This window comes from Aspergillus versicolor (genome assembly GCF_001890125.1).
Source record: "Aspergillus versicolor CBS 583.65 unplaced genomic scaffold ASPVEscaffold_11, whole genome shotgun sequence".
NCBI classification, from domain to species: Eukaryota; Fungi; Ascomycota; class Eurotiomycetes; order Eurotiales; family Aspergillaceae; genus Aspergillus; species Aspergillus versicolor.
Window position 1 is genome coordinate 840,542 of NW_024467534.1, and position 20,238 is coordinate 860,779.

A 20,238-nucleotide genomic window follows, 5' to 3' on the forward strand; every position below is an offset into this window, starting at 1 on the left:
TCATTTCCATTTCCTTGCACATCTCGACTTTCAACCTGCCGCAAGCACAGTCGCAACAACATACTCCCCATCATGCGAGATCGATAACCGTCCGACCCTCCCCCTATCGCCCTCTCTCTTGGGATCAAAGAACACAACCTCCGGTCTGCCCTCAGCGCCATCCTCTCCGCCAACCTGAACAACGACATCCTTCCATCCAACCCCCTTTGCGCCAGCCGCGGCGGCCTTCCGCGCCGCCTCTTTCGCTGCAAACCGACCGGCAATCCACCGCGCCATATCGGGTGTAATACGCGTAGGCGCACCAGAGCCCTCCTTTTGTGGGTTGACGGTATCCGAATTGGCCGGGCGAAGAGGGAATCGGGCGCGGAAATCTCGTTGTTCCTGCTCGGTGAGGATGCGTCGTGTGAAGCGGGTGAGGTAGCCTCCGGGGCGGGTAATGAGGCGCGTTATGCGGGGAAGGTGGACGATGTCGGTGCCGATGTTGAGAGCGAGCGGGAAGGGGAGAGGTGGTAATTTCATGGTGAGGATTGGAGGTTGGAAGTGGGCATAGATAGGCACGTTAAGTGTAGCTAAAGCTTCGCTTTTTTTCGGTTTCGGGGGAGATTGGCCTTACAAGGGTGACTAAGCCAGCATTATCATTCCTGTCAAGATGATGAGATATGTAGTCTCTTCTCGGATGGTATGATTTCCTCAATAGTGAGAGAGATTTGATCTCAATATTCCACAAGCTTACACTAGTGTAAAGACTGCAAGGACAACCATTGCTTCAACTACAGAGCAGTCTCCGATCTTGCTACGCCAACCTCATGGCACAATTGCACAATTACGAAAGGAAAATAAGTCTTCCAGGCGTATACCTCTATATGTACATATCCGCCTAGCCCACGGTCTCTATCGAGCCGTCGGCTAGCGATCACAGTCACTCCAATCGCTCTGACCCCTCACGCTTCCAACCAAGGTGTATATCGGGTCATCCTGGGGGAAATGCATCGTGTTTCGAGTCTTGAAGATCAGGACATCATCCGGCCTTTCAGTTATCCTAGGGATACTCTAGTTGTTTTCCTTCTTGGTCTCCCCGTTCATTTGTTTCAGGAAGTCCCTAAAGACAAGTCAGTCAATTGGTCTAACATTCGTGTCTCTGAAAATTGGACACGTTGCAACGACTCAAATCTCAATACGCTATTGCACAGGACTCGTGTGCTAGCATGCGGAGAAACATACTGAATGAAAACCTCCTCGTCCTTGGAAGACGCCTGGATCGGGGGAGCAGCGGGCTTCTGCTGGGCACCACCGCCACGGGTAGCAAGGTAGACACCACCGAAGAGGGATCCGAGGATACCGAGAGCGAGCTATATGAAATTGACAAGTATTAGCCAGCCTCCTGTTAAGCGGCACTCCGTGTCCTTCCCGGACGACAGGAAAGGAGCCAGACGACGTCAGGGCGACGGGAACATACGTGGTGAGAGCCGACTTGCTTGCCGGCGAGCTGGTAGTAGACGACCATTATGACGATTGAGGGGAAGGGGTTCGAGAATGAACGGTTAGGGCGAATGAAGCGGTTCGAAAGAGCTGGTTCTGCGGCAGTCGTCCGAACGGCACAGCGATGGAAGTTGCGGCGGTTGGGGCTTACCAGATGCGGTTAGCCGCCAGTTTATTCATGAGTCAGCAATGCGATGCATAAAATCACATGACGTCCCGATAGCTCCCGGTGTGAATGACGTCGGTATATTGGGACACACGAGCTCTCCGTCTCTTCACAAGCTCTGCACCGGAGAAATACCCAGTCAAGTATTGACATGGTTGAGCTGGGAGGGAAAATCAGTCAGTATCGCGGTGGGAAAATGAGGAGAACGGCGGAGCAAGGCTCACATCGGAACTTTCGTAGCTCTCGTGTCATCGCTTGGTATGACCAGAGGAACAGCTTATACCGAACCTTGGGGAAGTAATCTCTTCCCTGACACTGCGGCTGGCTGGATCTCCCGATGGTCCCGATGTATGAGGACTAAGGGAGGCTGTACCGCTGCCGTAGCATAGTAATATCTTCTTCTTGTCGAAACCACCTCCCTCGCTGCTTCTCACTTCACATCTCCACCTCCATTTCATCTCCCCCCTCCACTTTAGTTGTACCTCCACACGCAAATCCATCATGTTCTGGGGGAAGGGAAAAGAAGAATCACCTCCTGAGCCCCAAGAGCCCGTTAAACGGGCAAAGCTCAACCCTCACCTGCAGAGAATCGTTGATCACGACGACCAATTCTACGACGATGTCTACAGTCCATAGTACGTCCATTGATCCCGCTGTCGCCTGCCGTTCATCCCCCCATCCCTTCCCCATACTCCCCGCCGCCCCCACAGCTATCCCCAGCGCCCGCAAGCCCAGCTCTAGCGGCAGCCGCAGCTATACACAGCAGGAGGCACTCCAAAATCTGACAGAAACCCAGCTCCGTCGACTCAGTCGATACCCCTTACCGCTATGCCGGTTACGCCACACGTCTACGCACCATCCTCCTCTCCGCCCATCGCTACGTCGCCTACACCTCCGATGTAGGCGAGTCATTCCGCCCAGTCGCGCATCCCATCCTCGTGCGCTCCGCATACGCCATCTCTTGGACGTACCTACTCGGCGATGTCGGACACGAAGGGTACAAGGCATACCTACGCAACCGGCGGGTCCTGGCACCACCCTGCGAGGCATATAAGGATTCGTCAGACCTAACACATCAGGAAGTAGTCATGGGCATGGCGACGGGAAACATTACGGGGCCGTTGAGCAATTCACAATCACCATCGGGTTCATCGTACCCTAGCGGACAAGGGGTGGGAGGTGGCGATACGCTCACACCCTGGCCGACAGCGCGAGTCCCGCTGATTGAAGATTACCGGGTAGTTATGGCACAACGCGCATTGTTCCAGGGTCTCGCAAGTATGGGACTTCCGGCCTTTACGATCCATACTGTGGTAAGATATTCCGGGCGGGCGTTGAAGGGCGCAAAGAGTACGTTTATGAGAACGTGGGCTCCTATCGGTGTATGCTTTTCCCTCTTTTTCCCACAAACCGGATCCTTCTTAAGCGCCTGAGAGTGTACAACTTATTAACTGGTACCCAGCTTGGTCTCTCTGTTGTTCCATTCCTGCCTTACATCTTTGACCACCCTGTCGAGGAAGGAGTTGACTGGGTGTTCCGCAATGGACTACGCCTTTACGGAGGCGAAGACGCCGTCCGGGAGCTACCACGGCATTCAGAAGTGTCAAGGACTGGAAAGGATCAAGATCACGAGGACCCCACGTCTCTAGACCATTTCCATATCAAGGTGCAAAAGGGGGAGCTTCCAGCAAACGGGGAAGTAAGCTGGGAAGACTATAAAGAGGATCTGCTGCGCGCGAAAGAGCAAAGGAAGCGCGAGCGCGAGGAGCGCGGAGAGTCAGGGATCCTGGCAATGTTGGGGTTCGGGTCAAAGCAGAAAGAGAACAAGAGCAAAACTGAGTGAACACCTTGCCGGATGTGTTTCGAGGGGAGGAACGGAAGGAATGCAGGCAGGCTATTTTGAAGAAATAAGTGTTTCTCTCGACTTCACTTTGTTATACATGTTGCCTGATGCATGCACCCTTTCCTACGCAGTCTCTACTCTATTCTCTTTTTCTTGTTGTTGCCCAAGTGTACTCTACAATTCTTATTTCCTTCAGACCTGGCATGGCATATAATAATCACATCGGCGAGGCTTTACTTAATTGAATATCTTTTATCAAACAAGGAGTCACCATATCCATAAGAACAACTATTAACATATAAATTCATGCCAAACATGGCTCGTCTCTTCTCTACAGTCACTTCACTATACAGCTGTACAAACAAGAAAGGATAAAGGATAGAGTCGGATCAAGGTAGATTGGAATAATATCCAAAAAGAGTTAAAAGTGACGAGAGAATGGCGGAGGAGTCAGGTCTCTGCGCTGTCACAGAAGAGGGTTCAAGAAGAGAAGGATGGAAGGGGTAAAAGGTCAAAAACAGTATGGGGAATAAGTAAAAAGAAAAGAAAAAAGTATGTAGAAAAGAAGAAAAAAGGAGGCGTGAGGACGCCGTCGTATAGAAGATACAGGCAGAACCAATAATATACCAAGTGCATCCCACGGACAAGGGAAAGCGGTGCAGAGACCTTTGTTTCTCCCATCCACTCTTCCTAGGCTATACTGCCCCAGGCTGCCTTGACCCAAGACCATGTGATTTTTTTATTTTTTCTTTGTACATCGTTTTGAATGGGCTTAGTTCCATCCCAACGAGTTTTCGGCCATGACGGGAGCGCTAATCATTTGCGTGCGTTGGGTGCCACGGCTGTTTTGACTGCCACGAGACATGCGACCACCGCCAGTGAACAGAGATCCACCACCCTCGCTCATCTGATCGACTGTTGAGCTCGTGCGACGGTGAAGCTGACGCTTCTTGCGGTAGCGGCGGGCGACCCAGAACATTCCGGCACCATATGCGGCAGCACCAGCCACGACACCAACGCCAATACCGACAGAGCTTGGCTTGGCTTTACCACTGCTGCTAGCGCCAGCAGTCGAGTCGTCGTAGCCGCCGTTGTTTGAGCTATCGCCGTCATTGTTGCTGCTGCCAGAGTCATCGCCGTTGCCATTGGACAGGGAGCTGCCGGTGCCATCATAGTCGCCAACAACAAGTGGGATGGAGGGGTCGATCATGGTCATCAATGTCTCAACAGAGTCATTAGGTTGGTCATAAAGTCGGGAGTTGGGGTTGTGCAGCAGCTTCCGCAATTTTTCCACATCACTTGTCGGAACGTACGCCTGAGCAACAGTTGCAATGTATCCAGTAACTGCTTCGTTGTCGTACTGAGAGATACCGAACATAGGGACGTCGTTGGTTGACCCCTCAAGGGCGTATGCCAGGCCTTGAGGAACGTAAAGGAAAATTTGAGACACAGACATCGGGTTGGTTGCAACGAATGAATAGCGAAGCTCTCTGGTGAAGCCCACTTGGATCAAAGTCGAGTCCACAGGCGGGTTAGGAGGGCCTCCAGCGGGGGCGATGGATCCAGGAAGCTGGGGAGTGGAAGTGCTGGTAGTCGTCTCGGTTGCTGTTTCCTGTTCAGTCTGAGTAGGCTCCATGATAATGCTAGTCTCCACCCAGTCGGTATTTTCCGAGACCTGGTCGGTGGTTGACGGAGTCTGCGTGGTTGTGGGCGGTTCCGTAGTTGTGGGCTTCTCCGTGCTAATAATTGGAGTAGGTGTAGACGTAGGAACAGTGGTAGAGGTGGGCTGGTGAGACGCAGTGGAACTCGAAGTAATCAAGCCTCCTTCCGAGGACGAAGTAGGAATTGCCGAGTTGCTAGAACTAGACGTCTGTGCTGGCGGGATGACTGGGACCGAAGTTGTCAAGCTTCCAGATGAGGGGAAAAGGGCGCTTGTCACATCAGAAGGCAAAGGCAAGATTCCAGAAGTAGGCACGATGTTGATTGAGCTTGAAGATGACTGTGTCGACTCGGGGACGCTGATGGGGATTGTCGGCAGATCGAGCAAACCGCCCGAAGTGCTTGAAGATGTGGGCGTAGCGCCAGTGGAAGTCGAAGACTGGCCAGGGAAAAGACCATCAAGAAGGCCAAACGTGCTGGTAGATGTCGGACCGGGGGTGTTTGAAGTCGAAGAAGAGGATGTGCCATCAAGGCCAGCGAACAAGTTACCCGAGGTACCGGTTGTAGTAGATGTCGCACCAGTGGTTGTGCTCGTAGTAGACGACGAAGAATCGCCACCGAGACCCAAATTAAGATCAATTAGGGGTTCGGACGAGGTAGAGGTCGCTGTAGGCGACGTCTGAGTGGTGGTTCCAGTACTTTTTTCAGTGCCAGTCGTAGATGAGGTCGAAGAATCACCTCCCAGAGTCAAACCAAGATCAAGCAAGTTCTCGGACGTGCTGGTTGGCTTAGACGCGGTGTCAGCAGTAGTTCCGGTGCTGGTCGAGGTCGAGGTCGAAGTGGAAGACGAAGAATCATTGTCCGGGTTCAAAATTGAACCAAGTCCACCAAGCAGGCCATCTGACGTGGTGGTCGATGTAGATGTAGCGGTGTCGGTGGTGTCAGAAGACTTGGTGTCAACGGACTTCGTGTCGACAGCATCATTAGCGGTTTCTGAGCTACCTGTCTTAGTTGTGCTCGAGCTGTCAGACTCGGTAGTTGAACCGACAAGGCCATTCCATAAATCTTCCAGTGGGCCTTCTGTTGTCGTCGACGACAAGGTGGTGGTGCTAGTCTCAGCAGGTTTGGAGTCCGCAGTAGTTGTGGCTGTAACAGCCGCTACTGTAGCCTCTGAGGTAGTGGTAGAAGAAGCGCCTGTCGCAACGCCGGTACTGGCAGTGCCAGTAATAGTGTGCGTCTTGCCGTTATCATCAACTGAGAGAGTAATTGGCACAACCACCACATCTGGCTCCTCGGGAGCCTTAGCCGAGGTGGTCGTGGTGGTAGTTGTACCCTCAGGCTCTTGTCCTTGATTTTGATTAAAGATCGAACCCAACCAATTCTTTGGGTCCGAGTCTTGGCCATTTAGGAAAGAGCCGAACTGGCGTTTGACCTGCTTGTGATCGTAGCGAGCATTAGGTTGGGTAGCAGCAACCAACTCCAGCCCACCGAGCGACAGAACAGCCGCAAGAAGAGCGCTTTGGGATACCATGGTGATTTGGCTAACGCAAGACGATCAGGAAGACGCGGGGAATGGCAGAGACGATGGCAGCTGTATAAAAGAGAGGACTGAGCAAGGGCTCAAGAGTTCGGGCCGAAATCCAAGGATGCAGGATTAGTTCGAGCGCCGATACTGGATGCGATCGTCTAACGTCTGGAGGTTGGCGGCGATTGTCGAGTTCCTCCTTTTCTTTTCTCCGCAAGGGGCAACGAGGCTGGCGGCGATACGCGTGGGAGAAACGATGGATATTCCTCGGGCGATAAACAAATCCAATTGAAAGAGCGGCAGGGGGTGGGTTGACAGGCGAGTTAACCAACAAAAACCCCTTTAATTAATCTTTAGCGATAGAGTATGCTGATAAACGAGTGTGAATGCTGTAAGGAGCGAGCGGTGGTATCTAGAACAGGCGACTGTCAAAAAAATGGATGGCGGAGGTGGTGGTGGTTGTTATGGTACCTGTTTCAAAAGAGGGCGCGACCGTGGGATAGGGATGCAAGGAGAGAGCAAGCGATGAATTGTCAGTCCCAACGGTTCATTGACGCAGAAGGTAAAAGAAAAACCAAGGACTGGCAACGTCAACGACAGCACCAACGATGGCGAAGCATAGGTGAAGAAGAGAGAGGAGAACGGAAGAGTTGATCAAGATGAGGAAGAACAGCAGCCAGCAGGAGAAAGGAGAAGAGGAGACTGGGGAGAGGGGGGCAGTGGAGGGCCGTGGCAATAGCACAGTGTACTAGTACAAGACAAGTGGGTTACGCAACAGACACCGGCGTATTATTATTTCTGTAATCTTTGTTCTCGCTTCTAAGAATAACTCCCATCTTCGCTGTTCTTCCAGACGGCCCTCTCCTCCCTCGACCCCGAGCTGAAAAAGACCTTGTTTCAGCCTGCTCTCTTTGCTTTCGGAGAATGTGAAAGATGATAGCATCCTTTGCGTCCGCTCATGCAGAGTCAATTCAAAGACGATTACAGAGAAGCTAGAAATATGACGCCATGCCAGGCGAGGGCCAATAATACCGAGTTCAACCCGTTGGTAAGACAAATACAACACGAGGGCCTTGGCTTCTTGGAGGCTTGGTGTGATTTCGGACCATGGTGGCTAGCTCCAAGAGTTCTCTTCCATCTTGAAGAATTTGGATCGACAGGCGACCGAAAAGTGAAAACTGGAAGACGAGAATTCAGGATCCATCTCATAAAATGCTTGAAATGACTGAGTTGGCAGAAGATCGCTGCCTCTCAAGACGGATTGTTGAGCACAGCGCCAACGTCAGACAGAGGCTGAAGCGGAAGGCTGTGAACATGTCAACAGGATCAGTTCCTGAGAGTCGAGAATAATAATAAACGGCGAGGTTGAGCATGACATCTCGCCTCCACCAGCAGCCCAGCACGATTGCGCAGTATCAGCGAGTGGTGCTGGGCGACTTCAAGGAGTGGGACAGCCAACACTTTCCAATTTGGTCTTGGATGACGGACCTTGCAGCAATGGTGCGAAAGACCGCAACCACGGCCAGTGAAATGGAGGCGCCGATCGGCATAATTGCAAGGCGCACATCGCAATGGGGAGGGCGGGTCTGCGCACAGCACGCCCAACCTCATTTGGTCCAGGCCGAGACCGCCGGCGTGTCTTTGGCGAGTCTTTGGTCTCTTTAGTGGAGCCGGTTCCTGGATTGCGGTGGGGTCGCCCGGTGCGTGTCTGGAGCCAGAACTCTGTGTGTTCTCGCTTCTCACCACACCAGTGCTGCCGATCACCACCACCACCAAAGTCAGTTTTCCATCACAGCTCGCCCTTCTCAAGTGGGCTCGAAGAGGGCTGATTTGAAAGAACGAAGACACTGAGAATCGAGATCTCCTGCAGCCCAAGATCCTCAACAAACAACGCAAACATTCCGAGCCCCCTTTTCCCTGAAATTGCACAAACACCAAGCTTGTCTCACAAGTTATCCTCCAAGGCGGCGCTCCACGATGCCTCAAGCATCTGCCGGAGCCACTCGGCTATCACATCCCATTCCTGCGCATGGTCCTCCGCTCGTGTGCTTTTCCCTGGACGTCAGTTCGGAGAAACGACGGGGGGGGCCACCGGTAGTTCCCCAGCTAGCCTGGAATTGAAGAAATCAGGAATAATACTGGATTCGGAGTAGTAGTGGTGTGGTGTCAAGAACGTCACCACGTGCATGGCTCATCAAGAATGCGTCTTTTTGATTCAGACCTCGAGTCTCAAGCAAATCGGCCAAACCGCATTCTTCGCACTGAGGCTGAAACAGTCCTCTTCTACAAACATGATGTTATGGCATTCCTTGTAAAATGAATCTTCTGGGCCAAAGGGACGTGCGACATGTAGTCGGTCCCACGGTGCGGACCATGTCTCCGACCTCGACGCCCTGTGATTCCGACCAGCATGAAGCTCCTTGATTTTCCTGGCCAAGCCCGTCACAGACTCACACGGTGAAGAGTGAGGATCTGGCGCGATCTCCTTACTTTTCCACGTCAATTCCCGGCAGAGTCCAGACTTCCTGATCGACGCCAGCGGCTAGTCAGCAGTCAGCACCCTGAAGTTGGCATGAACGCGAACACAAAGTTCGTCTCTTGGATGGTGTGACTGAGTCAAACTGGCCCAGGATTCCTCCCCTTCCCCTGACCAGCCAGCTGTGGAATGTGATCGTGAAGCTCATCAGCGAGACCGTGGATGCTACCCGACGCTAAGCCTGTTCCTGACCACAGGCCGCTCCCACCACCAATCAGCTTGCCGGCCACCCAGGCCCAAGATTTGGCCCAGCAGCAGCGTCCAAGGTTCATGCTGGACAGCAGCATGAAAAAGAAAATACAACGCTGCGCTTCATTTCCTCCAGGCTCCGACCACGCTGGCTTCGTGAAAATCTCCGGCCAGCGCAGGAATTGGAATCTTGGACCCGCATCTTGCATGAGACTGCCTGCACCTATCAGTTCTCTTCATCTTCAGCATCCCTCGCCTTGTTCTGACAGAACATTCTGGCTGCCCAACACCCTGTCACCGACATACGCTGTCCGCCACCGACGGCGTGCAGATCAGGCATTCAACAATCGTTTTATGTCAGTATGAGTACAGAAATTTCTTGACTGGTGGACGCAGTTACTCGAGCCAATCCTCTTCCAATGTCAGGGTTCTACCACAAGCTACTCAGCTTCTAAACTATACCACGCTAGCATCAGTCAATCAGTAACACAAATCATTAACATTTTATCGCTCTAGGACTTTCTCTTCCCAGTTTTGACTTTCCCTCATAGGTTTCCATGCTCCCAACTGTCTCTTACAGCTTCCCCTTAATCGGCCCCGTCACAACAGCCGAGCACTCAATCTCAACATCCGAGCCCATCGGCAAAGTCTTGACAGCCACACACGTCCGGGCCTTCAGATCGAATTGTAGTACATTAGCCTCCGAGCAAAGACACAACAAGCAATGAAATGAGACGAGAAAGGGGGTCAGGGAAGAAATACCGGCCTCGGCTCCGGAAACCCCTCCATATAAGCCTCATTCATATCCTTGAAGTCATTCATGTCAGCCAGAAATACGTTCACCTTGGCGACGTCAGCGAGGCTAGATCCGCTCGCTGTGAGGACCGCGCTGAGGTTTGTGATGATTTGGCGCTACCGTAGCTCCGTATTAGCATTCTTCCGATAAGCAAGAAGCGGCAACACTTTATTCAAAATTATATAAATAGACATCAGAGGGCTTTGTAGCATACAGTTCGGTCTTTTACACTCCCATCCACGATCTTCCCAGTCTTGGGGTCGACCCCGAGTTGACCGGAGCAGAAGGCGATGTTCCCGACCACGGTGGCCTGGGAGAGAAATGGCGCGGGCGCCGGGGCGTCGGAGGATCGGACGTGAATTTTAGACATTTTGATTATCTGTGTCTTTTGTGTTCTTCCAGATGCCGGCTAGGATAGTGAGGTGTAGGTTAGGATGTTGGATACCAGCGCTTTATGGCGGTTGAAGTTGGACCTTGGGGGAGTTGGAGTCGATCCCCGCTGCCCCACTTCGATAAGATAGGACCGCGATAGCTGAGTTCTACAAACAGGAGAAATGAAGGCCTGTTATCTGGTAGTTCACTGTTGCTTTTATTCTAGGCCTTCTCTGGTTTAGTAGATGTGTGTGTGTTTACTTTGGGGTTTATTCCGTATATATGAATTGAGATGGTGCTCCACCTGCATAATAGCACTATATATATCTCAGTCATAATCATGCAATATACATTGAACCCTATTTGATTCCATCAGGAGCACCTGAATTAACCTCCAGCCAGAAGAACTGCTCTCATACACGCCCAGAATACACCGATAATCTAGGTTTTATATGAGTGGCTGAAAAAAAACACCACAGTTAATCAATACAGATATACCCCTGCTCTACATGTCTTCAACAGCATCTACTGATTAGTGAGCCTTGACATGTATTTATTCTTTTATAATGATATAGTTTAACTAGCTAGTTAAAGTAGCTGTATTGTCTGATCTCAAAACATGCTCTTCAGGCTGAATTGACCAGCTTTGAAATAATTCATAATGAAGGTATAATCTGCGCAAATAAATTCACGGCCAACATCACTACAGTAACACTCATCACAAGATAACTCCAGACTGAATTTTCGGTGAATTTCAGCTTCACTGACCTTTTCACCCTCCCCCTTCCAAAAATTCCATAACCGGCATCCTGGCCGAGAAAGCGAGCTGCAAAGGCATCGATTCCGACCATGGACCGCCACACACCCCATGTTCTCTCCCCAGTCCCAGAAGAAGACACCAAACCCCCGGAGAAAGTGAAAGATGATAAAAAACAAGACGAATATGAGAAAGAAAAAGTGGTCATATCCGAGACCGAATCAGACTCTGATGACGATGGCGTCCTCCCGCTCGAAATAAACGTCCACGGCCTTAAGGCAAAGGTATACCTCAACTGCGCAGACATCGATATCATTCCGGCCAGATACCTTGAGAAAGCGGATTGCTCGTGTTCGTTTCCCCGTCTTTTATCTACCTTAGCCTCCTCCACTACTACTGGATTGCCTAACAAAACCTAGACCTCCTCAAACGCAACCCGTGGATTTTCCGCGCCGCAAAGGACGGCCGTGAGGTAGACATCAGAAAATGGTCAAAAGTTGACATCCGGTTCCGTGGCGTGTTCAAGACCCTGAAGAAGGTTCCATCCTTCAAGCATGGTCTATTTGATGGCGATAATACTGGCAGTTGGCTTATGAGCTCGAGCTCGAGTTCGTCGTCTTCGAAGATTGATTTCGAAGAGGCAGTTAAGGCGCAGGGTCAGGTTGTTTATGCTCTTCTTGACGAGATTTCAAACATGCTTAAGCTTCGCCGTGAGATGGACAACCATCGGCAGTTCTTTTTCCTGAGGTGAGTTTTGTTTTTTGATCATCTGTGATGCAAATATAGGTATATCTCTGATTCACTACAGACCGAGACTAGTTTCTTGCAAGCCAGAGTACTGGACTGGGTACCGCGAAAAGCATCGGGATTCACCTTACACCGCGGGCTCACTTTCGTTGGATTATGAGCCTTACCGGGGTATGCCGCATGTCGTTGTGCCTGTCGTGACGGTAAGTGGGCTCTCTTCGTGATATCTATTACACATAGGGGATGAACACGACCTATGACCAACTAACACTTTATTTTCCCTACAGACAACCGACCGCAAGCAGTCCCTCAAGAAAGCCCTAGAAGGCGAGTTCAAGCTCCTCCTCGCGCAATACCTGGTTAATATCCACTGTCTCTCGCCCCCCGGTGACAAACTCCCAGACCAAGAAGGCTTCCTAATCAGCCTCCACGGTTCCAAACTGCACATTCTCCGCGGAATCTTCCCAGGCCAAAAGACATCGAGGGTCTGGTGTGGCCGACACAGACCCTCCGGCATCGAGGAAACGAGCACAAACAATCATGTGTCGGGAATGAACATGAACGAGCGATTCTACAGCAAGACGAACATAGACCGGTTCATGGAGCAGGTGGAATGGGATCAGCTCTCGAACCCGAACAACGAGAGCGAACCGCGCGCGTTCCAGATCCTGGCGAGCCGCGAGTATGATCTGTGGGTAAAGTGGGAGTTTGTGGCTGCGCAAAAGATGCTATGTGGGATGATGATGTACCTTATGAGTGGACAGGCGAGGTGTGGAGTGTTACAGGAAGTGTTTGGCAAGTACCCGTATGATGAAGGGTATGAGGCTAATAGTGATGATGAGAAGGAGAAAGCGGCCAAGGAGCAGCAGGAGATAGAGGAGAAAGAGGCGAAGATGAGAGAGTTTGAGCAAAAGAAGCGTGAGGAGGGTAAGGCCAAAGCCGTTGAGCGAGAGAATATGAGGACTTCGATGAGGGATAAGATCGGGGGTATTGCGGAGGGACTTTGCCAGCCCTGGTGGGACTGGGTATGGGATGACAAGAAGAATGAGACGCGTGCAAAGAAGGCAGATGATGAATTAATCGTTGGAGGACCTTCACGGGATTACTGAGCTATTGGATACAGCATGCTGAGAGGGAGAGCATAGGATACTATTCCAAGTTGAGATTGTTTGCTCACTTCTACACAAGAGCGGAGAGAATAGCCAACCCGCTCGAAACACCCTCGCAATTTTATTCAGCGCTCCATATGGCGCCTTTCTGACTCAAATTCTGTGAACCCATCAATGCCCCATCCGTCCACTCCTCCAGTCCTGAAATACTCAGTAACAACGCCTATTGCATAGCATGTACCCGCTGTGGCGGCACCACTAATCAACATTCGCCGAAGTACTTTTCGAACCTTAGACTTTGGAGCGCTCTTTGAATGTGATTTCTCGGTAGATGATTGATTATAAGGCAAATTTCCGGTATGAAAGTCATCATCTGCGGGTTGGGCCACAGCCGCTTCACCGGAATGTCCTTCAGTGAGGGTTTCTGGAATATCCTCGATTTGAGTATCGTCGATGGTTGAACTTTTTGTTTCAGGAACCTTCCGAAATACAAGAATATCTCCTCCACCTGATACAATTTCGTATCCCTCCTCGTGCATTTGTTTAAGACATGGTAGGAACCTGGCGGGGTTCGTCAAGCGTGTAAGCACTTCAGCCGGATGTAGAAGCTCGCCTGATGTTTGAAGCGATGAGGTAGTTTCGGCTTCTGTCACTGAAAGTGAAGATGGATCATATGCAAATATGCGATATACTTCCGCATTTGAAGTATCACGCGTCGCTGGTGCATCCTTGTGCGAGAGGCTTATATATGGGGCTTGTTCGCTTAGTTGGTTTAAAGCGGCATTGATGGACCACTCGCTAGGTGGCGCCGATGAGTCGGCATTCAGGTTTTCCGCGGGCTTATTGTGGCTATCAACATCCACAGCACCGGTGGAAGATTCGCCTGTATTCTTAGGTGTCTCGGCTTCGAGCTCTGATTCGATACTTAATCTTCTCGGCTCATAGGCAGCTCGGATATCATGGGCACGCAACTGATCAAGTTCCTCATCTCTTGCATCAGTTGCTGTAGACGTGAGATGCTCATTTTCACGCCTGGACAGGAAACCCGCCCTGTTGAGGCCTTTTTCCTTGTGGTGCTCAGTTACTGGCTTTTCGGAAATGGTCTTTTCTGCGCCGAGGATCTGGCTTGGTTGGACGATATTATCATTTGATAGAGCGCCGTAGCTATCGTCATCTGGTAGCATTCGGTATTCAGGTCTTTGGTTGAACTGAAACGGTTCGGCATGGGCAGCTCCTTGAGGCTCTTCAAGGGGTACGTCATCCACGGTCTTCTTAGGCGAGGCAAATTCGGAGGCCGGACCTTGAGGGGTAATATTGAATCCGGATGTATCCTCGGGCACAGCTGAACTTTCAGGTATAGTCGAGTCTCCCTTATTTGAGCTGCCGACAATATCTGATTCGGAGTAATCGTATGGCTTTTCTTCAGCTATCTTTGATGACGGGGGTTCAAGGTCTTTGGAGGATCCATGTGCCGCAGCTTGCCCTTCAATAACGTAATCGTCTTCAGGTCGTTTGGGAACCATACGACCGCTGACAGGATCGAATTCAAACGCAGCACCCGTCGACTCCGGCGGGGGTTGACTTTCTGCCCTTTCAGATTCAGCAACTCGCATGTCACCACCAGAAGAACCCCTCGAATCCTCCTTTGCTCTGCCAATATTATTCTTCGTGTCATTCTCCGGCTTATCAAGACCAAACAACGACCGCCACAGCGAAGTGAAACCATTTTCAAACCTGGCCCCAAAGTTGGAAGCAAACGGTTCCAGTCTTCTTCCAAACAAGGCCGCGTATGGATCAGCCTCTATCTCCTTCCTAATACGTTCCATCCGCTTCTGCGCCTGGTCTTCCCAAGAGTCATGGTCATGCTCCTGTCTGTGTCTACCCCGGAACTCGTGGAAGTTCGGCCTGAAGCTCTTCTGGCCCCAGATCCATGATGGATTCCGCCACGACTGATAGTGGTAGTCTGGGTATACAGTTTGGTGGTCCCGCAAGGGATGACGAGGTCTTCGTTGGCGTTCGTGCCTGCTGAGTATGTATTCTATGTGCCTCTTGTGTCGGTCGCGGTTATATCTCTCATGCGAGCACCCCCACAGGCAGCGACTTTGAGATGAAATGCTGTATGGAGCTTGGAAAATTGCGTATGGTGGGCTGCGTATGCTCCGAATCGACACCGTGCTAACGTGAGCCATGGCTGTGGCGATATCAACGATAATAGCGACCGAGGGCTGACGGCGACCAGCCGTTTAGGTCACATCGGAGACGGTCAGCAGTGAATCAAAGCCCTATTCGGTAAATGGGAGGAAATAGTCCGAAGAGTATAAATGATCGATGCTTGGAGGTGCGGTGAGCTCCAGAGCTCCAGAGCTCCAGGTTGGCATGCGGAGTTCCTTATCAGTGCGGGGTCAGCTGCCAATGACGTGCCTGAGTCATCCACTGCATCGACGCATTCGGACTCTCCACAGTATGTAGGACGGTCTCTCATGATTCTATACTATATAGGCATTATTCATATCAAATCTATGCTCATTTCACTTAGATCTCCAAGGTCGAGATAGCCAAGCCATTAGGGTTAGCGGGCGTCGGATCGAATGTAATAAAGTTCGTCCAAAACTTCAACCCCTCAATGCCCTCTTCTCTGCAGATGATGCCCTTGTCCTCTGCCATCTCTAATTCTTCAGCTGCCACTCCCACGCTCCATCCGAAACGTTGGGCTGCCCCCTGAGCTGTCACCGGTTGTCCAAACAAGCGCCAGTCCCAGGGAACGGGTTCTGGAGGCGGAACCTGTCGGAGATTGGCCATCCAGTCCTGGAGCTGGCGAAGGGTCTTTTCATCGCTCCAGTCGTATCTTTGGACTACTAGGAGACCGCTCTTAAACCGCCGAAGTCGAACAGGTAGCTTAAGCTTCTCCCAGAGCTCAGCCGCTCTTTGAAAGTCTGAAGGACTTACCAACTCAACCCCATTTCGGGAGCGATTGAACACTGCCCAGAGGTCAATAAGACTCATAATCCCACCTTCTTTCTGGAGGACGCCCTTCCGATCATCAGTGAGATATTCGGCTAAGTTTCGCGATAGCTCGGATAAATATAGGTTGCCTGCACTGGATCCGAGCATATCCTTCGTCGTAACCATCCCAAGAGCGGCAGCAGATTCAGAGAGAACTGCGCTAGTTTCCGCCGAAGTTTCATCGCTGGCCATGCCTGATTCTCTAGCCAATGTTTCGGCCAATGCAACAATTTGTTTTGCAGACGCCATGAGCGCCTCCAAATCCTCGAACGCATTTCCAATCACGAGCTCGTTGTTTTTGCGAGCCTCAAGCCCTCGTCTTTCCAAGCCGGCAATTCCAACACCAGGCGATCGAGTCTGAGTGGGTGTGTCTAGACCAGTAGATACACCTGTCGGATCTGGCGACGATGTTGGCTTCGACTGCGATGGTTGCTGCGGGGCAGGGGGTGCGTTGTAAAGCAGCCATTTCCGCTGAACCAACGCTCCCCTGAGTCTCTCAAGGAAGATTTTCTCGCCGCCTCCTCGAAATGAAAGTTTTATGTGATCGCTGACATCAGTGTTCCGAATATTCCCCTCCTCGAAAAACGGCGCCGGAGATTCCGATCTGTCCTGGTTATCGGGGCCCCGCAACGCGTTGACAGTCGATAAAGATGCACCACATATCTCACACTCAAGAAGGGAAGGGTGGTTTATGAAGGTACAGCGCGAGCACATCACCGAGCCACTGCCATTCGATGTACTTGTAAGCCCAGTTCCCTCCGTTGGAGTTCCTTGCCCGGGCTGAGACGTTGAGGGTGTTATAGCCGGGCTTTCCCGACTTGTCGCCGCAGCAATTGCAGCCTTCAGAATCGTTGTAAACGGAGGCTTTATTCCACAAGCGAGACAAGGAGGAATTGGTGTAGAGTTAGTGGCCGTAGAGGGGTCGAAATTCGACGGCACTGGGTTGGAGAACGAGCATATTGGACAAACCCATGTCGCATTCACAGGCTTCGGCGGGGGAGGAGTATAGCTAGATGACGATGTCTGAGGGAAGGATGACTGTGTGCCGACTAACTGTGTCCTCAATGGTAGCGACCGCGATGGGCTTGCACCCGAGCCTCGGGGCCCGTCTATGTTCTTGGGCGGCTTGGGGTATATGATAACCTTCGCTGACGATTTCCAAAACCCTGCCTGTATATATGAGCAATAAGCCGTGAGACCAAAACAGGTGGCGCTTTACTTGATATTCCGCTCTGTCGATTTCCTTCAGGTCAATGGCGACACAGTATTTCCGTGGTTCATCGACGGCGACGTAGCAAACTCGGTGTGACGTGAGGTACGCATGGCCATTTTGGTAGTTGGCGACCTTATATTTGCTATCGGTTCCAGAAATTGGGAGTTAACCAACATAGCCTGAGTAACTCATAGGAAAGAAAAGCAAAACAATTGCGACGCAGCAGTAGCAACAGTAGAAGTCGTATCCCACTTACCCTTCGTACAACCCCACCGCATCCTGGACAAAGAGCAGTGTCTCATCGGGCAATAGTAACGGACGGAGCGCGGTGGTCAGATCCAGAGCCTTGAAAAACATCTAGAAAACTCAGCCGGCATTTCTGCGCCTCTTGAAATCCGGAAGAAGACTCCAGGCGAGAATGGAGGAGATGTTGAGGTGCAGCATCGCCGCCGTGACCCTCCTTGGCTGACATAATGTTGATCGCGCCATTTCCTGATTCGGACTAGTTTTCTTGTATATAGATGCCTCCATTGCCCTGATCTTTAGGTCTATTTAGAGTGCTCGCTACGCAAATGTTACATAGATACTGTTCAGTCATAGCTTCGCCACCTGATCCTCCAATGTAGTCGAAACCAAGCTAGCAGCTGCCAGCGTTTCCTCATCCTTGAAGTGCCTTCCAACCTGTTCGGATAGAAGTAACCCGGTTAGCATTGATGGCTTGCCATGCTAAAAGGATATAAAATTATATGTCAGTTAAGGGCTGAGAACAAGACTTACCAGCTGTAGTCCAATCGGTGCGCCGATGTACCTCTCGGGGGCATACTTTTTCCATTCTCTCTCGTCCACTGCAGTCCGTGGCTGGTAAGACTTGTCTACAGCGTCCAGCTGCGGGTCTACATTCAACCCACTGGGGAATACCGCAGCAGGCTGGTCTAGGATATTCCAAATTGCAGTGTAATTCCAATAATGGGATTCACCCAGAACAGGCGCAACTCCGACATATGCAGGACAAAGAATGAAATCTACTCCCCGAGATTTCATAAGCGCATGATATTCGTCTCGATAGATGTCCCGTTGGTAGTTCAACTCCCAGCCCTCACCCACGGCCAATGGTGTAGGACGACTATATTGGAAGGCCCATTCAGTGAGAGGAAGAATCGGTTCACCTGTTTGCGCAATGAGCGCACGCTGGCTGGCGGCTGCATCTGGGAAGTATAGAGAAGACTGTTGATTTGTTAGCAAATGTCTGCAATGTATATCATGCGACCATTTCATATATTTGAGATGGATTTCATACTATAATATCCCAACCGTGGCCATGTTTGTAAGGTTCCCAGTTAACCACTTTGATACCGATGCCCTGAAGCTTCTTCTGGGCATGCTTCAAAGCTCTGAGCACTGGGGGATGCGGACGAACACAGCTGGTTTCATTAAGCATGAAAAGTGTAATAATATGGAGTAGAAAATACGTACCCATCGTCCCACATAATAGCCACCGTCATATTATTTGTTGGCCTGACACTCTTCCAAGGTACTGGCACCAACGACGTTTCTATATCCCATGGCTCCTGATCAAGGACTGCACGTTGAAACAAGTCTAAATCTTGGATAGATTGGCTAGAAAGCGGACCAACTACTCCGAGAATTGATTCCTGGCCCGGCTCAGGGGCCTTGAGCCCAATGATCGGGTTTCGTCGTGCTGTTGGACGAAAGCCATATCCGTTGCAGAACGCCGCAGGGCATCTGATTGAGCCACCTATATCAGTTCCAATGCCTAGCGGAGCACATTTAAAGCCCATAGATGCGCCCTCCCCTAGTCGGTCACACTCAAGTTAATTACCAGAATTAGAAAGTGATAGTCTCATGGAATCGTAGACTGACTGACCTCCTGAAGACCCGCCTGGCGTAAGCAAGCGGTTGTACGGGTTCAAAGTTGTTCCAGTGAGGTTGTTACTGCAGCACAAATGCTTGTGGAATGAGTATTGACCCTGTTTGCGATGAAATATAGAACTGGAATTACCATGAGAGACTGAGGCTGATTCGTTCGCACATGGAAGATTGCACCCGCCTTCTCAAGACATTGTAGGAGAAGGGCGTCTTCTGTCGCAATGTCGTCAACCCTTCGTTTGCATTAGCTAAGTATCATCAATAAATATGAAGGACAACAGTACCAGGCAGCGTAACCTCCATTCAAGGTCAGGTCTTTAATTCCGATTTGCTCCTTGACACTGATGGGAACACCATGCTGCTGACACTCAGTATTTGGATAGCCCGTTAGATGAGGGGAGTGGTCAAAGATACCAAAGGTCCAACCAGCTTTCCAGTCTTCCTATAGTACCCATCTAGCTCTTTGGCTCGCGAAACGGCCTTCTCAGCCATGAACTCTGTAGCGAAGTTGAGCTGGGGGTGGTTAATAGCTAAACTCGGCCCTCTTCGCAGCTCGACATACCAGCTGATGGCCCACGACAGATCTCTTCAGGAAGGCCACAACTACTTCTTCGGCACTGAGCTGGCCCTTTCCCATCACATCCACAAGAGCTGTGGCGGACATTTCCGTTATAGCAAGCTCCTTGTCCGTAAAGATCCCGCTTGTACGCGGGAAACCCGCCACATTAAGCTGGGTTGTAGGAGGTAACTGGCTAGCCGGCACCATCCATTGTTTTGGAATGGACTGTTGGAGAATGTCGCGAGCTTTGCGAGCTTGTATTTCCCAGGTAGGTGCCATGGCGCCTGGTGAGTGGGTGTGTGGAACCTCGGTGAGTTGCGTACAGGGAGAAGCGGGCGTCGAGGACTGGACGCCTCGGTAATTATATTGCTTTTCCCAGCACCACAAACTGCTGTGCT

General features: G+C 51.1%; 8 protein-coding genes across 8 annotated transcripts; 2 read left to right on the forward strand and 6 right to left on the reverse strand.

Annotated features, from left to right (window-relative positions):
• Positions 1 to 30: 30 nt before the first annotated feature.
• ASPVEDRAFT_56346 (uncharacterized protein) lies at positions 31 to 519 on the reverse strand (the record flags this gene model as incomplete). Its single annotated transcript, XM_040815195.1, has 1 exon — positions 31 to 519. One exon carries the CDS (start codon positions 517 to 519, stop codon positions 31 to 33), a length of 489 nt encoding a protein of 162 aa, XP_040672571.1.
• Positions 520 to 965: 446 nt separating this feature from the next.
• Positions 966 to 1,829, reverse strand: ASPVEDRAFT_46161 (ATP19 family protein). Its single transcript, XM_040813489.1, has 3 exons — positions 1,457 to 1,829; positions 1,222 to 1,349; positions 966 to 1,099 (listed from the first exon to the last, which is right to left on the reverse strand). The coding sequence occupies exons 1-3, from the start codon at positions 1,502 to 1,504 to the stop codon at positions 1,051 to 1,053; spliced, it is 225 nt and encodes a 74-aa protein (XP_040672572.1). The 5' UTR covers positions 1,505 to 1,829; the 3' UTR covers positions 966 to 1,050.
• Positions 1,770 to 3,488, forward strand: ASPVEDRAFT_65391 (mitochondrial fission process 1 family protein; the record flags this gene model as incomplete). The annotated part of the gene is made up of 3 exons (XM_040815802.1): positions 1,770 to 2,280; positions 2,442 to 3,027; positions 3,108 to 3,488. The coding sequence occupies exons 1-3, from the start codon at positions 2,147 to 2,149 to the stop codon at positions 3,486 to 3,488; spliced, it is 1,101 nt and encodes a 366-aa protein (XP_040672573.1). The 5' UTR covers positions 1,770 to 2,146.
• A 772-nt stretch (positions 3,489 to 4,260) lies between these two features.
• Positions 4,261 to 6,678, reverse strand: ASPVEDRAFT_56348 (putative mucin family signaling protein Msb2; the record flags this gene model as incomplete). Its single annotated transcript, XM_040815196.1, has 1 exon — positions 4,261 to 6,678. The coding sequence occupies one exon, from the start codon at positions 6,676 to 6,678 to the stop codon at positions 4,261 to 4,263; it is 2,418 nt and encodes an 805-aa protein (XP_040672574.1).
• Positions 6,679 to 9,674: 2,996 nt separating this feature from the next.
• ASPVEDRAFT_46168 (uncharacterized protein) lies at positions 9,675 to 10,801 on the reverse strand. The gene is made up of 3 exons (XM_040813490.1): positions 10,408 to 10,801; positions 10,160 to 10,309; positions 9,675 to 10,070 (listed from the first exon to the last, which is right to left on the reverse strand). Exons 1-3 carry the CDS (start codon positions 10,561 to 10,563, stop codon positions 9,972 to 9,974), a joined length of 405 nt encoding a protein of 134 aa, XP_040672575.1. The 5' UTR covers positions 10,564 to 10,801; the 3' UTR covers positions 9,675 to 9,971.
• Positions 10,802 to 11,414: 613 nt separating this feature from the next.
• Positions 11,415 to 13,178, forward strand: ASPVEDRAFT_56350 (uncharacterized protein; the record flags this gene model as incomplete). Its single annotated transcript, XM_040815197.1, has 4 exons — positions 11,415 to 11,673; positions 11,742 to 12,069; positions 12,131 to 12,272; positions 12,357 to 13,178. 4 exons carry the CDS (start codon positions 11,415 to 11,417, stop codon positions 13,176 to 13,178), a joined length of 1,551 nt encoding a protein of 516 aa, XP_040672576.1.
• Positions 13,179 to 13,303: 125 nt separating this feature from the next.
• ASPVEDRAFT_140874 (uncharacterized protein) lies at positions 13,304 to 15,367 on the reverse strand (the record flags this gene model as incomplete). The annotated part of the gene is made up of 1 exon (XM_040807691.1): positions 13,304 to 15,367. One exon carries the CDS (start codon positions 15,365 to 15,367, stop codon positions 13,304 to 13,306), a length of 2,064 nt encoding a protein of 687 aa, XP_040672577.1.
• A 343-nt stretch (positions 15,368 to 15,710) lies between these two features.
• Positions 15,711 to 20,119, reverse strand: ASPVEDRAFT_140673 (uncharacterized protein; the record flags this gene model as incomplete). Its single annotated transcript, XM_040807676.1, has 12 exons — positions 15,711 to 17,351; positions 17,467 to 17,536; positions 17,651 to 17,751; positions 18,004 to 18,075; positions 18,172 to 18,618; positions 18,692 to 18,815; positions 18,868 to 19,207; positions 19,280 to 19,361; positions 19,415 to 19,514; positions 19,566 to 19,639; positions 19,696 to 19,794; positions 19,844 to 20,119. The coding sequence occupies 12 exons, from the start codon at positions 20,117 to 20,119 to the stop codon at positions 15,711 to 15,713; spliced, it is 3,426 nt and encodes a 1,141-aa protein (XP_040672578.1).
• Positions 20,120 to 20,238: the final 119 nt, after the last annotated feature.